Source organism: Ranitomeya imitator, chromosome 1 (assembly GCF_032444005.1).
Source record: "Ranitomeya imitator isolate aRanImi1 chromosome 1, aRanImi1.pri, whole genome shotgun sequence".
Lineage (NCBI taxonomy): Eukaryota > Metazoa > Chordata > Amphibia > Anura > Dendrobatidae > Ranitomeya > Ranitomeya imitator.
The window spans coordinates 187809493-187826922 of record NC_091282.1 but is presented as its reverse complement, the minus strand read 5'-3'; the positions used below and the strand labels follow the sequence as shown (position 1 = coordinate 187826922).

General features: G+C 47.1%; 1 protein-coding gene across 3 annotated transcripts in view; it reads right to left on the bottom strand.

Moving 5' to 3' along the window:
- The window catches only part of APC (APC regulator of WNT signaling pathway), a 181619-nt gene that overhangs the window by 22587 nt on the left and 141602 nt on the right, over nt 1-17430 (bottom strand). For 2 of the 3 annotated variants that reach the window (XM_069752824.1, XM_069752832.1), the window contains one exon: nt 2808-2915. In XM_069752824.1, the coding sequence (XP_069608925.1) occupies nt 2808-2915 (108 nt within the window). Of the gene's footprint in view, nt 1-2807; nt 2916-3207; nt 3353-17430 lie in introns of those variants that run through there. The other variant, XM_069752842.1, reaches the window with a different exon arrangement.

Genomic DNA, 17430 nt, shown 5'->3' with positions numbered 1-17430 from the left:
TAAAAAATAAAAAATTGGTTATACTCACCCTCTGATGTCCGGAGCTCCTGGGCGCTGCACGCGGCCGTCCGGTCAGAGTTGCTGTGCGACCAGGACCTGCGGTGACGTCGTGGTCACATGACCGTGACGTCACGAAGGGTCCTTCTCCCACAGCATCTTTGGAACCGGACCGCCGGGTGCAGCGCCCAGGAGATCGGGACATCAGAGGGTGAGTATAACCAATTTTTATTATTTTTAACATTACTATTGATGCTGCATATTGCTGCATATGCAGCATCAATAGTATAGGCGGAAACCCGCAGCGGAAAACGCAGAACAAACCGCGATAAATCTGCAGGGAGAACCGCAGTTGTTTTGCCCTGCAGATTTATCAAATCCGCTGCGGGAGAACCCGCAGGGACCCGACGCAAGGTGTGAACATAGCCTTAAAGTTAGACTCCATCTCCGTCCACCTGGCCTGATTGACAGTTTCTCAGAGTCCCACACTGGTCAGTACAAGCTGCAGCCATCAGTCATGCTGTGGAGGGCTATTTGTGTATCAGGATCAAACAGCCATTCTGGCTAAGCAATGCATCAAACAATTTATACAGTCTGTATAGTGAAGTACCTGGGGCACAGGAGCTGCTGAGAACGGACAACTCCCAGCCTACCCCAACAACTGGACAATGCAGGACATGCCAGAAGTTGTAGTTGCACGACAGCTAAATTGCAGTAGATTGTTGGCTCCCTGCTCTGTAACGTTCTCCAAGAATAGCCAAAGCAGCAATACACAGGTAAAAGAAAAAAGTACTGGTGCTCTAAAACGGGTCCCCAACTCCAGTCCTCAAGGCCCACCAACATGTCATGTTTTCAGGATTTCCTTAGTCTTGCCCAGGTAATAATTGCATCACCTGTGCAATGCAAAGGAAATCCTGAAAACATGACCTGTTGGTGGGCCTTGAGGACTGGAGTTGGGGACCCCTGCTCTAAAAAATACCTTCTTACCAGATCCGACATCAACAGGGGAGAGACCCCAAACATCTTGGACTGGGCAGTTGCAAAGTTAAGTATGTGTTTTACAAAAAATTTTTTTACACATTTTGGGTCTGATTCAAACAGATTTTTTTGGGGGGGCATTTTACATGTGGCCTCAGCTTAGCTGGGAGAGGGCTACTGCAAACACAGCTGACAAATTCATCAAAGTTTATGCCAAAAAAGTGGCAGAAAGTAGGACACGTGTACTCCCATCACTGACAGGAGGACATTCCTTGCAGTAGTGCACGGCAGCTGAAAGATGAGACAAATTTATTAAGAGGGGCGCTCTTCTAAGTGAATTTTGAGCATCATTGCTTTGCCAGTATTGGCACCACCAGGTACCCGGTCACCAATTATTCTGGGGAACCCCGTCACATACTAGATTCCCCTGAAGTGGCTGTACAATACAAACTACGTGGCCCCTGACAATGCTAGGAGCTGACGGCAGCTTCATGCTGCCAACTGATTGTTGGGATTGTGGGAAAGCTGCTGGAACAGTTGTCAGATCGTCTATCAAAGAGCCAGCTAGTCATTTTATTTTCCATTATATTCTATACACTTATGCAGTGAAAATAATAATAAAACTGAATTAAATCTTAAACCAGGACTCCTCAAGCAAATCTCCTAAAAAGTAGATCACAAATTTACATGATGCTTTTCCCCCACATGGGGACAACTGTGATACCTACCATAAGCAAGTTTCCCATTAAAATAAATTAAAGAAAATTGGATGCGTTTCTTGACAGGGACTTGGTGCAGGATATTTACCCACAGGGCATTTCTGCAGGGACAATACCACCCCAAAAGCTGCTGTCCTTATGGTGACACCACACTGGTCATTTCACGTTGGGGATATTCTCCACAGCTTGTGTATGAGAGTTCTAAAAATATTATGCAAAATGATAAAACTGGAAAAAAAAAGGAAAATCCTGACTGTATAATGTAAGTCCGCAAGGGCAGGGTCCCCTTCTGTACCCGTCTGTCATTGTAAATGTATTTTCTGTTAACGATGTCTATAACCCTGTATGTAACCCCTTCTCATGTACAGCACCATGGAATTAATGGCGCTATATAAATCAATAATAATTATAATAATATATGCCCCATGTTTGCACCCTGCTGGATCACTACCAGTGATATTTTTATGAATGCAATGTGCTTTTGTCACTACATGTAGCTAATCTACAACACATCCATTAGAATCACTGATGTTTATTATATGGATTTGTGACAGGTCACGGACTGGGTCTCCTTACATCACACGTGCACATTCACACAGGGCCATGAACCTATTTTACTAATAAACCATTCTTGCAGACGAGTGGGCTTGTCTTGCTCCCTATGTTCGCTGTGCTGCTCCGCTTACTAATCGTTTTAACCCAAAACTACAGCAACGCCGAGAACGCTTCTTTTGTGATGCGAAGAATAAGAATGAATACTAAGAGCAGAGAGAATAAACCCGCACGTGTCACCTGTGCCATTACCTCCGTAATCCGGACTAACATTATCTAGCCTCTTAATCGTCATCGTACTTTAAGAAAGAAAAAATACCGCCTGCAGTCTTCCCGAACAAAGAAAGCGCTCAGCATTTGGCTGTAATACCCCGGACCCCGCAGCATCCTCACCGCTGATTCTAGGGCTCATCTCCGCCATCGATGACCGAGCCCCTGCTTAGCTGTGCACTGACAGCGCAGATATTAAAGGGTTATTACACACACAGCACACACCGCCATAGCAGACTGGTAAAACCCATGGAAATAACGGCAGAATCAGCCCTGTACATTTTCTTTCACCTGGCCATTCCCAGCAGTGCTGCTCGTGGCGACGTCTGAGGTCCCTTGTCCGTCCAGAGGCTTCTCGGCGTCCCTGCCTCCAGCTTCATGCTTGCTCTGCGGCGGCCTCTGGAAGAGCGAACAGGAGTTACATGGTGACGGCTACAACAAAGCAATCCTCACAACAGTCAGGGTCCCGGTCACTGCTGGTCAGAAGCCCCCTAGAGATGGGAGACGGAGGATTAGCGGGCAGACGTGGTGCTGTGATGAGGAGGACGTGTGCCGGCTGGGGATTACAGCCTTGCTAGACAAAGGATGTGCTGGGAGACATGGGAAACCATCCTCCACCAGCGGAGGAGAGCGAGCTGCTCCACGGCACCGACGCTGCTGCAGCGTCACATGACCGCATGCAGGACATTACCAGACAGGTCTGAGCGGAGAGCATCTCAGGTGGTATTCCAATCACGCTGTGAGGAGGGCTCACTCACGAGGAGTGGGATTTTCAGGTGTCCCTGAGACTAACAGATGGCTGTGAGAGCCGCCATCTCTACATGATCTGATGTACTGTGCGGGGTCAGAAGGGCGGCCTCATTACGGGAGCTGAAGGGATGGAGACCCCGACTAACGAGCAGACATCCATGCAGAAATGGCGCAGGGGCGGCCAGCTTTCAGAGATTTTATTTGCATTAATCCGTGTATTTTGGACTACAAACATTTTTTTTTTGTTTTAACTAAATTTGGGAGGAAAAAAATCAAAAATTCGCATAAAAAAAAATAAATTAAAAAAGCTTGTGTCACTATTTTCGGTGACCCATAACGTTTTCAATGTTTGCTCAATGGGCACTGTGATGGCTTATTTTTGCGCACTGAGCTGACTTTTATTGATACCATTTTGGGGTACACAAGATGTTTTGATCGCCCCCTTATTGCATTTTATTGCAGTGTTGCTGCGCCCCAAAAAACTGAAATTCTGGAGTTCACATTTATTTTTCTGACTACGCCAGATACCGGTCAGTTTAATTACGGTAATTTTATATTTTTTATAGATCGGACTTTTACAGACACAGAGATAGAAAGTGTATATATTTTTTTTAAACTTATCTTTAATGGGGGAAAGGGCACTGCAATTTGAACATTTTTTTTCCATATTTTTTTAAACCTTTGCTTTCACTTTCTTCTGTATTAGTCAGTCCCCTTAGGGAACTTGAACCTGGTCACTAATAATATACACAGCAATACTACAGTTCTGACATATATAGCCAAAATCATGGTCAATGAATGCCAATCACAGGCTGGTCTTTATTAGGAGAAGCAGGATTCCAGGCATGGGGGTCTTCAGCAACCCTCTGACCGTCATGGTAACCGGTCGCGGGACAGAGAGGAAGCATATAACGTGTCAATACGTCACATGTCAGTAAGGGGTTAATGTGGTGGTCTGTGGTCATTAATCAGCTGAGAGGAGCTCAGAATAGACAGTTACAAACTCTCCAGCTTACTGACAGATTCTCAGTTAATTCATTCTGCAGCCAGCAACACAGACGCTACGGAAGACAAACAGTGCAACATTTTTAATGAAGACTAATTGCAAAAAAGAATCTTAGATTAAGATGCATGCATTTCAGGAAAAAAAATTACCAAAATGTAAACTACCACTTTAATCTACATCAATAAGTAAAACAAAAAGGCTAGATAATTCAGACAGCCAGTGTGCGGAGGATGCAGGCACTGTGCACATTACTATTCCTATCAGTCATCTAGCCATTAACTGACCTGTCTGCTTGTGTCTGACCTACTATTGTCCTCTCCGATAACCTCCTCACACACTGATGACAATTGCCTTTTGAGCTGCCCTAATTCTCTGGACCTTTACAGTCCATTGTTCTATTTTATTGCACAATCTCCTCTAGCTCTCGCTGCCCTAGAGACACAATCCCCAAGTATCTTGTCTTACAATATTACATACAATGATCACATAATCGCGCCACACACAAGGTCGCCGAGTGCTGACACATTCCTGCCACCGATGTGGAACGACCAACTAAGTATGATGCAGAACATCCAAGACAGTACAAATGTGCAGAAATATCAGCGCCTTTACTACACTGATCCTGCCCCATGTACAGTGCCATGCAACATCGCAATAAGGGCTTTATTAATAAGGAACATTACTCAATTATTTACATTAAAAAATGCAATAAAAGCCGCAAATAAAACAGGTCTTCCCCCTCTCCCGCATCGTGTCATTCAGGGATCATTCACAGGACAGGAAATTATTATTTAAAACCCCACAAGATCATTTCATTAAATCTTAAAGAGGACTTCTAATTTCTGAAAAACACGTGAGCGTAGGATGGGTGGATAAGAAAATGCCCCTTGTAGAACATGCACAGGATTCCAAAGACATCACCAGACTGCGGAGCATCGCCAAGGACGTACACACGAGGAGGCAAAAGTAAATTTACAACTATGGCAAACAACACATCACTCAGCCCCAAACACTTATTCTCACTGCCTGCAGGAGCATGGGGTCGGGTTAATAGCCGATCTGATGAGGTCAGGTTCCCTCTACACTGAAGGAGATTTCTGCTGTAATGGACACCACTTTCCAGCATAGATTATAGCACATTTTATAGTCTGAGGATGACCGTGCCCTCCTACTAAGGCTCAAGAGTAAAACACAAAAAAATCACCTCAGAGTTTGAAAGAAATTGAGATTATATTTATTTGGCCTTTATGTGACAGTAGATAAAATCATAAGACTTTTCTCCAATACATATAATGAGTAGAGATGGAAAGTTCGAGCTCTGGTACCAGAACACTATCCGCGCCCAATTCACATGAATGGGTGGCCAGTGTTTGCCCCGCTGTCATGTGGGAGCCGCGTCCGTCTGACCGGTGGTTATCATTTTACCGCTGACTAGAAGCTGTGTTTGCCGCCCTATCAAACACATGACAGTGCGACTAACACCCGGTGTTCGGGGGTCCGAACCTGAACAGTAACATGAACTTCCGGGTGAATTCCGTGTTTGGTGTCCATGCCCGAACAGTGGATGCTTGGTAGGTACGGACGCCGAACTTTATTGTTCGGGTTCACCCATCTCTAATGAGCAAATTAGCATTCCAGAAAAAAAGTTGGTGAGATTCTCTTCTCTAGGAAGTACCAAAGTGGAAAATGTGAGTATCCAGCACCTGATAATGTAACGGCAGAGGGGAGCCTTGTGTTTCGATCTGGCACCAGTAAGCCAATCTCGCTGTTCCATACAATATACTATAATGAGAAAATTAATTCACCGATTTTACACAAATTCACAAAAAGACAAATACATAAACTTGATGAATTAATTCACCAATGTACAGTATACCCATCAGCAGCAAAACAAATCAGGAAAAAAGTGACCTTACCTTTGGAGAGGAACCCAAACATTACTACCGTGTTTCCCCGAGTATAGGTCCTAGCAGAAATTTTTGGCTTTTTTGGAGTAGGCTTGAAATATAAGCCCTAGTTGTGGTTTAATAAGAAAGTGTCCGGACAGATAAGTTAAAGAATACAGCAGGACCTAAAGAAATCAGATCCCCCGGAGGAAAAAAAAAATGGCACTCACGAGACAATTGCTGATGGTAGATGGTCACTCGCACAGAGATCTGCGTTGCTGTTAGGTCCCTGCCATTCCAGCTGCTTACACTGCGGCTCACACACTCACATGGGGTCCCAGTATCACTCTGCTCCCAGTAACTCTGTGCTAGAGATACCGCTTCTGGCCAGCAGGGGGAGCCAACTGCTGTGGAGCGCAGGGAGACCGGACAGCGACACAGATTTGTATGCGAGCGCCCAATCACTTGCCTTGCTTAGGGTCTGGTGAGTGCGATTCTTAAGGGGGTAACAGTAGATAGAGAATAATACATTTAAAAATGAAAATATAAATACTGCATGTATTTAGCCAGTAGATGACACCACATACAACACAAATAGTGAAAGGCAAAAATATAAATCATCAGCTGAAAATAAGATCTGGTGCATTTTTCGGGCCAAATATATAGTATAAGGCTATGTGCACACGTTGCGGATTCTCTGCGGATCCGCAGCGTTTTCTGAGGAGCAGAAACGATGCAGATCCGCAAATGATTTACAGTACAATGTAAATCAATGAGAAAAAAAAAATGCTGTGCACACTTTGCGGAAAATCCGCTGCGGAAACGTTGCGGTTTAAAAGTAGCAGCATGTCACTTTGTTGTGAATCTGCAGCGTTTTTGTACCCATTCCATTATAGAAAACCGCAGGGGTAAAAAACGCAGCAAAGCCGCAAGAAAAACACAGCAAAAACGCACAAAACACGCTGCTGAACCGCAAAAAAAACGCAACAAATCCGCAGGTGCATTTTCTGCCAGGAGAGGCAGAATCCGCACCAGAAATTCCTAAGCCTAATCCGCAACGTGTGCACATAGCCTTATTATACGCCGTACACAGAGCGAATGCTGGGGCAGGACTTGCCTCCGTGGCCGCTTGTAGCCCCCTCCTGTTCTATAATCCTAGTGACGGAGCATCTCTAGGCTCCACTACATGCAGGAAGGCACAGACATCTATGGGGTCAGCGCAGACCCGGCCCACTGAAGCCTTGTCATTAGTGTGGCACTAATCTACCTTACATCAAATGTTCTCCCCCTGATTGCACAAGACCCTGCGATCTGCACGGAAACATTTTTAGTTGCCTGAACGTCAAGCAAATTCATCCAAATACACAGACTTCCTGCTCTAGATGTTGAAGATTTGTATCTATTTTTTGTCATCTAAATTAGGCAAATTGTGCACATTACTGAAGGAAGGCGACCTAGCTCAGATTTCATAAGTAATCGTAGAGCGGACCACTATAGGTGACCCAGTAATGGTCATGTCACTGGTTCACACCAGATTGTGGACCTTAATCCAGACAGAATATGCTGCCATTGTATGCAAATAAGGTATTATATACCTCAAAAAACAAACTTCAGAAACAAAAATCCTAACAAAAATGAATGCACACGAAAATTATAAAATCCCCAGTGTATTCATTAATTCCATTGACATTGCATGAAAAAACCCCTTAAAAATAGGGATTTTTGTGTTACTCACCGTAAAATCCTTTTCTCCGAGACGCTCATTGGGGGACACAGGACTGTGGGTGTATGCTTCTGCCGCCAGGAGGCTGACACTAAGTAAACTTGAAAAAAAGTTAGCTCCTCCCCCATCGTATACACCCTGACACTGGCTACCAGATACTCCAGTTTGGTGCAAAAAAGCAGTAGGAGAACAAAACACAAAAGATAATATAACAGCATAAATACAGAAAACTTTATGTCTAGAAAAGATTCTACTGCCTAATGTAATCAGATATAACCAAAGCAGCCATAAGGCTACCAGGGAGGGAGCTGTGTCCCCCCAATGAGCGTCTCAGAGAAAAGGATTTTACGGTGAGTAACACAAAAATCCCTATTTCTCCTTCGCCTCATTGGCGGACATAGGACTGTGGGATGTCCTAAAGCAGTCCCTGGGTGGGAAAAATAACTCACCAGTAAAAAACATCCAGATAATGGTTGTCTATAAATGCGCCACTGCCGCTTGAAGAATTCTTCTACCCAGACTTGCATCTGCAGAGGTCTGGGAGTGGACATTATAATGTTTGCCAAACGTATGCAGACTAGACCAGGTCACAGCCTTGCAAACCTGTTCTGCTGAGGCCTGGTGCCGAATGGCCCAGGAAGCCCCCACTGTTCTAGTCGAATGAGCCTTGATTCCGGCCGGAACCGTCATGCCCATGGTGCGATAAGACTCCTGAATGGTGGCCCTTATCCACCTGGCCAGGGTAGATTTTGAAGCCGCGCATCCCTTCCTGCGACCCTGCGGAAGGACAAACAGAGCATCTGTCTGGCGAAAAGGAGCCGTACGGGAAACGTACCTCCTCAGAGCCCTCACCAGATCCAACGTATGGAGAGCTTTTTCTACACGGTGCGTAGGTGCCGGACAAAAAGAGGGCAGAACAATATCTTCATTGATGTGAAATGATGAAACAACCTTCGGCAAAAAGGACGGTGCTGGTCTGAGCACTACCTTGTCCTGATGAAAACGCAAAAAGGGAGGACGACAAGAAAGGGCTGCCAGCTCCGATACCTGTCTTATGGACGTTATGGCCACTAAAAATACGACTTTCCAAGAAAGAAACATCAAAGAAACATCTTGAAGAGGCTCAAAAGGAGCGTCCTGTAAAGCCCTTAAGACCAGATTAAGGTCCCAAGCTTCCAAAGGAGTCTTATAAGGAGGGACCTTATGAGCGACTCCCTGGAAAAAAGTCCTGACTTGACGATTAGGAGCAATCTTGCGCTGAAAAAGGACTGATAAAGCCGAAATCTGCCTTTTAAGGGTACTTGGAGCAAGCCCAGAATCCAGGCCTGCTTGAAGGAAGGCTAGAATGTTTGGAACGGAAAAACGCAGAGGAGGCAGCCCGCACTCTCTACACCAGGAAAGAAACACCTTCCAAGTGTGATAATAAATCCTGGTCGAGACGGACTTACGTGCACTGATCATGGTATCAGCCACTTCTTGAGAAAACCCTGCCCGAGTTAAAACCCAAGATTCAACGGCCAGGCCGTCAAACGTAGGACCTCTGAGTTCTGGTGGTAGATCGGCCCTTGAGAAAGAAGATCCGGCCGATCGGGGAGCCGCCAAGGAACCCCGGCGAGAAGTTGTACCAGGTCTGTATACCAGGTCCGTCGTGGCCAATCCGGAGCGATCAGGATGGCCGGCACTCTCTCTGATTTGATCTTCTTGATTACCCTCGGGAGCAGAGCCAGAGGAGGGAACAGATAAGAGAGATGAAACTGGTTCCACGACAGTACCAGCGCATCCACGGCGATTGCCTGGGGATCTCAATACCGAGAGACAAAACTGGGCACCTTGGCATTCATCTTGGAGGCCATTAGATCCACGTCCGGAGTCCCCCAAAGATGACATATCTGCAAAAACACCTCGGGATGGAGAGACCATTCCCCGGAGGCTAGACCCTGACGGCTTAGAAAATCTGCCGCCCAGTTTTCCTCGCCCGGAATGTGGACTGCTGAGATCACAGAGTGATTTTTCTCTGACCAGAGTAGAATTTGTTTTACCTCCTGCATGGCTGCCTTGCTGCGGGTGCCCCCCTGGTGATTTATGAGGGCTACCGCTGTGGCGTTGTCCGATTGAATTCGGACAGGGCGACCTGCCAGAAGATGGTGGAAATGTAACAAGGCTAGTCGAACTGCTCGAATCTCTAAGATATTGATGGGGAGATCTGATTCCCGAGGAGACCAGCGTCCCTGAGCTGTGTGTTGAAAAAACACCGCTCCCCAACCCAGGAGACTGGCATCTGTGGTAACCACTAGCCAATTGGTTGGGGGAAAGGGCTTCCCCATGAGTAGAGATGAGCTGTTTAGCCACCAAGAGAGGGCCTGCCTGACCTGGAGAGACAACCGAAAACTGCAGTTGAGAGAGAGAGAGGATTTCTGTTCCACACTGATAGGATTGCTTGTTGGAGGGGTCGAAGATGAAGCTGCGCAAAAGAAACCGCCTCTATAGTTGCAACCATCTTTCCTAACACCCTCATGCCAGACCGAATCGTATGAGGGCACGGTTGTTGAAGATTCCTCACTTCCCGCCGAAGGGCTAGGACCTTGTCCTGGGGAAGGATTGATAGGGCTTGAGATGTGTCGAAGATCATGCCTAAAAATGAGATCTTCCGAGACGGCTGTAGGGATGACTTCCTTAAATTTACCAGCCAACCTAGGCGAGAAAGGGTGTCCAGAGTGATGCTGACATTTTCCCTGCAAGATAGAAAAGTCGGTCCCTTGATCAGCAGATCGTCTAGGTATGGCAAGACAACTATACCTCGGGAGTGCAGAATGGACACCACAGTAGACATGACTTTCGTGAACACCCTGGGAGCGGAGGCCAGCCCGAAGGGTAATGCCGTGAACTGGAAGTGTAGATTGTTTACGGCAAACCGGAGAAATCTTTGATGAGGCGGAAAGATGGGAATATGTAGATAAGCATCCTGAATGTCTACTGAGGCCAAAAACTCTCCTTTTTCCAGAGAGGCGATGACAGACCTGAGCGATTCCATCCGAAAGTGACGAACGCGGACAAACCTGTTTAAAAATTTTAGATCTAGAATAGGCCTTACCGCTCCGTCCTTTTTGGGGACTACAAAAAGATTGGAATAAAAGCCCTGAAACCTTTCCTCCCTTGGAACAGGAGAAATTACTCCGCTGAGACGAAGGGACTCTATGGAGTTGTACAGGTCTTGTCGGAGGAACTCGGACTTGGGAAGACGGGATGAGAAAAACCGGGGAGGAGGTAGACGGACCAGCTCTTTCTTGTAACCTGAAGATACGAGCTCCCCCACCCACCGGTCGTGGACTACTTGAAGCCAGACCTGGTGAAACAAAAGTAGACGTCCGCCTACTCTGTTGGAGGAACTCCGAGGAGGCCTCCAGTCACTTGGCCGAAAACCTTTGAGTCCTAGATCCTCTGGATCTGGTAAACTGGGAACGCATTCTTCCCCCCTGGTTGGCCGAATAGGGTATCCGAACGTCTCGGTCCTGATTGGGTCGACCTTGCGCAGCAGAATTCGATGCTGGAGCCCATCTAGCATTGCGGAAGGGTCTGAAACGAGCTTGAAATTGGCGGCGAAAAGGCTGTCTAATCCTCTGCTGAGGAAGAAACTTACTTTTCCCTCCTGAGGAATCCGAAATCAGCTGATCCAGTTTTTCACCGAACAAGCGACCACCCTGTTACGGTAGAGTTATAAGCGATTTTTTAGAGTTAGAGTCAGCCCGCCATGTTCTCAGCCAGAGTGCCCTCCTAATAGCAATAGCATTAGCCGCAGCTGCAGAGGCACAATCTGCAGCGTCCAAAGATGCATTAATCAGATAACTACCAGCCAGTGCTATCTGAGATGACATTTCCGCCAATTCTGCTGACAAATCACCTTCTTGAAGAGCCCTTGATAAAGACTCTGACCAAGACATCATAGCCTTAGCAACCCAGGTTGCCGCGAAAGAAGGGAAAAGCGCCGAACTTGAAGCCTCGAAAACGGAGCGAGCCAAGCTCTCAATAAGACGATCCGTAGTATCCTTAATTGCCGAGCCATTAGGGAGAGATAGTAATGTGTTAGAAGCTAAACGGGACACCGAAGGATCCACAGCAGGATTTTCCGCCCAATTACTACAAAGTTCAGTAGCAAAGGGATACCTAGCTTTCAGAGCCCTCAGCCCTGAAAAACGTTTGTCCGGGTGCTCCCGGTTACGGCAAATCAGGTCCTCAAATTCCGGATGAGAGGCAAACACCCTATGGGCCCGTTTGGCCCGCTTAAATGAGATCTTATGATCTGAGGGTGAGGCGAGCTCGTCCTCTATCCCCAGGGACTGATTGACAGCCTCAATGAGGCTATCTACCGACTCCTGAAATCCAGGACTCTCAAAATTAAGGGACCCTTCAGACTCAGTCTGTCTCAACTTCCCCGCTCTCTGCAGGGGAAGGAGAACGAGATACAGAGCTCCAGGATGCAGAAGCACCTGAGGGCCTGGGCGACGCAGTGCGAATACGCTTTCCACGCGTCTGTCTAGTGCGAGCGCGGCCCCTGCAGGCCGAAGGCTCCTGAGGCCCAGAAGCCCTCTCCGAGACAGATGGACTGCTGGCCCTGACTGCCGGGGTCTGAAGGGATTTGATTGCTTCAGTGAGGGACACCATGGATTGCGACAAAGACGTGACCCATTCCGGCGGAGCTGCCCCAGAATCTTGAGGGGCAGGAGCCGGAGGGATTACTGGGGGGCTGGCAGGGGGGGGCTCCTGGGCGCGTTCAGACTCACAGGCCTCGCAGCGGCGATTACTCTGGGCGTGCGGGAAAGGGGCACGACAATCTACACAACAGGTAAATAGAACCGTGTGAGACTTAACTCTTCTAGACATAATTATCCGTAAAGCTATACCCAGGGCCAGAGACTGGGACAAAAAAATACTGCTTCAGCCAGCTGGAGGGAGAAGCACCTACCCCAGTCCTGTGCCCCCAAGATTGTAGCGACGGATCCAGACGCACGCTGCGGAGCAAAAGGATGCTGTCTTTATCCTCTTCAGAGCCCCCTGGGCCGATAGGGGGCGGGACCGCCATACAGTGCTACGGCCTGTAGTAGGCCTAAAGCCGGGACCTCAATTTTTCCCCCCCCAGAGTGGAAAGGCGGAACTGGAAGTGGACGCGCCGGAAGGGGAGGAGCCAAATGGCGCGGTCTGCTGGGCGGAAGCCCGGGCCCGCACCTGGAGAAGACAGAGCGGCACCAGCCGCACTCTAGCGCCGCGGCGCCGGAAGCACCGTAGCGCCGGCCGCAACGCAGGACCGGCCGCATAGCAGCGCCGGCCGCAAACAGCAGGACAATGGTGTCGGCGGCAACGCAGCGCTGCAGAGCCGCAGCGGACCCCCGCCAAGCCGACGCAAGGTGCCAGCAGCATCAGGTAATACAAAACCTATAGTGCCCTGTCAGGAGCCCCCCCGGTGTAGATGCCAGCAGACGGAGGGGAAAGCAAAAAGAAAGACGGTGCAGGAACCCTATCTCCGATATCTACCAGGATAAGGAGAGGGACCGTCCACCACCCCATCTATCACCGCAGCAGAGCCGGGGTGTAGAAATCCTGGGGGGAAACACGGACGTCTAAGGGCACCTGTACAGCCCAGGGTCTCAATACCTTAGGGTGGTCAGGGCCAAGTCCGGTGAAGAATCCCACGTAGCGGGAAAGGATACGTGGATATGGAATCACACGTGCTTGCCCGTTGATGGTTTGGGGAGATCGGACCCTCAAAAGGATCCGTCGCCCCTTCAATTCATAGCGTTGAAAATGGAGTCCAAGGGAACAGGACTCAGAGGTGTGCCTCCTTGAGACACTAAGCATAAACTGGAGTATCTGGTAGCCAGTGTCAGGGTGTATACGATGGGGGAGGAGCTAACTTTTTTTCAAGTTTACTTAGTGTCAGCCTCCTGGCGGCAGAAGCATACACCCACAGTCCTGTGTCCCCCAATGAGGCGAAGGAGAAATTAGCTTGAGTTAATTACAATGTGTTCACTGGCCAATTATGTGAACACTAGATGGTGGCCCGATTCTAACGCATCGGGTAATCTAGAATATGTATTTATGTATGTATATAGCAGCCACATAGTATATAGCACAGGCCACGTAGTATATAGGAGCCATGTAGTATATAGCAGACAAATACTACATGGCCTGTGCTATATACTATGTGGCTGCTATATACATACATATTGTAGAATACCCGATGCGTTAATACAGGCCACGCAATATATAACAGTGGCCACGTAGTATATAACAGCCACGTACTATATAACACAGCCCACGCAGTATATAACACAGCCCACGCAGTATATAACACTGCCCACGCAGTATATAACACTGCCCACGCAGTATATAACACTGCCCACGCAGTATATAACACTGCCCACGCAGTATATAACACTGCCCACGCAGTATATAACACTGCCCACGCAGTATATAACACTGCCCACGCAGTATATAACACTGCCCACGCAGTATATAACACTGCCCACGCAGTATATAACACTGCCCACGCAGTATATAACACTGCCCACGCAGTATATAACACTGCCCACGCAGTATATAACACTGCCCACGCAGTATATAACACTGCCCACGCAGTATATAACACTGCCCACGCAGTATATAACACTGCCCACGCAGTATATAACACTGCCCACGTAGAATATAACACTGCCCACGTAGTATATAACACTGCCCACGTAGTATATAACACTGCCCACGTAGTATATAGCAGCTATGTAGTATATAACACTGCCCACGTAGTATATAACACTGCCCACGCAGTATATAACACTGCCCACGCAGTATATAACACTGCCCACGTAGAATATAACACTGCCCACGTAGTATATAACACTGCCCACGTAGTATATAGCAGCTATGTAGTATATAACACTGCCCACGTAGTATATAACACTGCCCACGTAGTATATAACACTGCCCACGTAGTATATAACACTGCCCACGTAGTATATAGCAGCTATGTAGTATATAACGCAGCCCATGCAGTATAGAACACAGCCCACATAGTATCTAACACTGGCCAGGTAGTATATAGCAGCCACACGTTATCTAACACAGCCAACGTAGTATACAGCAGTGTGGGCACCATATCCCTGTTAAAAAAAATAAATAAATAAAAAATAGTTATATACTCACGCATGGGGATCCAGCGAACCTCTGGCGATGCGCGCGCGGCTGCCACCATCTTCCGTTCCCAGGATGCATTTCGAAATTACCCAGATGACTTAGCGGTCTCGCGAGACCGCTAAGTCTTCTGGGTAATTTTGCAATGCATCGCCGGGAACGGAAGATGGCGGCAGGCGTGAGCGCATCGTCGGACGGCGGAGGGTGAGAGTAGTAGTAGTAGTTTTTTTTATCATTTTTAACATTAGATCTTTTTACTATTGATGCCGCATAGGCAGCATCAATAGTAAAAAGTTGGGGAGACACAGCGTTAATAGCAGCGGTTACGGAGTGCGTTACCCGCTGCATAACGCGATCCGTTACCGCCGGCATTAACCCTGTGTGAGCGGTGACTGGAGGGGAGTATCCGGGCGTCGGGCACTGACTGCAGGAAGTAAGGAGCGGCCATTTTCTTCCGGACTGTGCCCGTCGCTGATTGGTCGTGGCAATGGTTGTGGGCGTTTTGCCACGACCAATCAGCGACTTGGATTTCCATGACAGACAGAGGTCGCGACCAATGAATATCCGTGACAGAAAGAAGGAAAGACAAAGACGGAAGTTACCCTTAGACAATTATATAGTAGATTCTACAAAAAAAAAAGAAAAGGTTGCACTCTATCGTGCTAAAGAATGTCAATGTGAAATATGAGATGTGAGTATCAATACGGCTTCTGAATATTAGGAAAAAATGAGACGATTTGCACCTAATTTGGCCAGTCATGTGGTTAATGTGCAGGCATGATTTGGCCAAATCATGTGCAAAGCGTCTCATTTTTTCTAATATTCAGAAGCCGTATTGATATTCACATCTCATATTTCACATTGACATGCTTTAGCACAGTGTTGTGTATTGTATATGGAGGTGGCTGATCCTCGTATGCACCTATTCACACAGCTTTGATGTGCCAGTCAGTCTTTTGTTAAATTTGTATGAACATGACCTTAGTCTGTGGCACAGGTTAGTTACTCAGCGCTTAGGCTATGTGCACACGATGCGGAATGGGGTGCAGAATTTTCTGCACAAAATCCGCATATCCTGGCAGAAACCGCAGATGCAGATTTTCTGTGGATTTTCTGTGGAATTGATGCGGATTTTCTGCGGTTTTTGCCACTGCGGATTTCTATAATGGAGGGGTGCAGAAACGCTGCAGATCTGCACAAAAGAAGTGACATGCACTTTTAAATCAGCAGCGTTTCGGCACTGATTTTTCCGCACCATCTGCACAGCTTTTTTTTTTCACATTGATTTACATTGTACTGTAAATCACAGTGCGGATCTGCAGCGTTTCTGTGCGGGAAAAAAACGCTACGGATCCGCACTAAATCCGCATCATGTGCACACCGTCTTACACTTCCAACCAGCTAGAAAACCACTTAACACCATTTTAGTGCCGAAAAACAATTTCAGAGTGATCCAGCTACTCAGTGCCACACGATGTGCATGCATCTCTACGCTGCAATGTCTATGCAGTAATCAGCATTCCTGAGGCTGCTTGGGTCGGTATGTGATTTAATAAAGCTCTCATTATACATCCAGATTTAGAAACAGAATTATCATCATTGCAAATGTCAGAGGCAGAAACAACGGAAGCTGCTAAAGAGTCCTGTGCCAGGAAGAAGATGGCATCATTACATGGTACTTATCCAAGACACAATCAGCCTGAACATCTGCCGACAGTCAACCACACAGAACTGAACCTCTATAGAGTGAAATACAATGGCTTCCAACACAACATAACCGGAGATAGTGTATATGTCATTCAGAAAGCAGGAGAGGCTTACAAGTCTCCTCACTCTGACATGCCAGGATTCTTTCTCTTTACAAGGAGAAACTTTACTCCTAAGAGCCCACAAAGTGGGAAACAGTTATTTTTAGTATTTGTAGAACTAGACATAAAAGCACTTACAGGGATCCTGTACTAATGGAAAGAGAGCTTAAAAAGCGTCTGCACATTTAATAATAATGGCTGACCATGTACCAATAACTGGGAGAAGGTAGTTCACAAGAACTGAACTTAAAGGGAACCTGTCAGCAGGATTGTGCACAGTAACCTACACACAGTGTCATGTCGGCGCCACTGATTATAATGATACCTTGGTTGATGAAATCCATCTTGTGGTTGTTGTGTAATCTTTATATTTAGCTTTGAGGTAATGATATGCTCGTGCTCTGGGGTGGCCTGTGGGGGTCTTCATGTGGTGTGCTGATTAGGTATTCACCAGTATGGCTTCTGACAGGTCACTGATCCCTCACTGACCCGCCCCCTAGTTTACATAATCTATATACATAATTGTCTAAAGGGTACTTCCGTCTGTCACGGATATTCATTG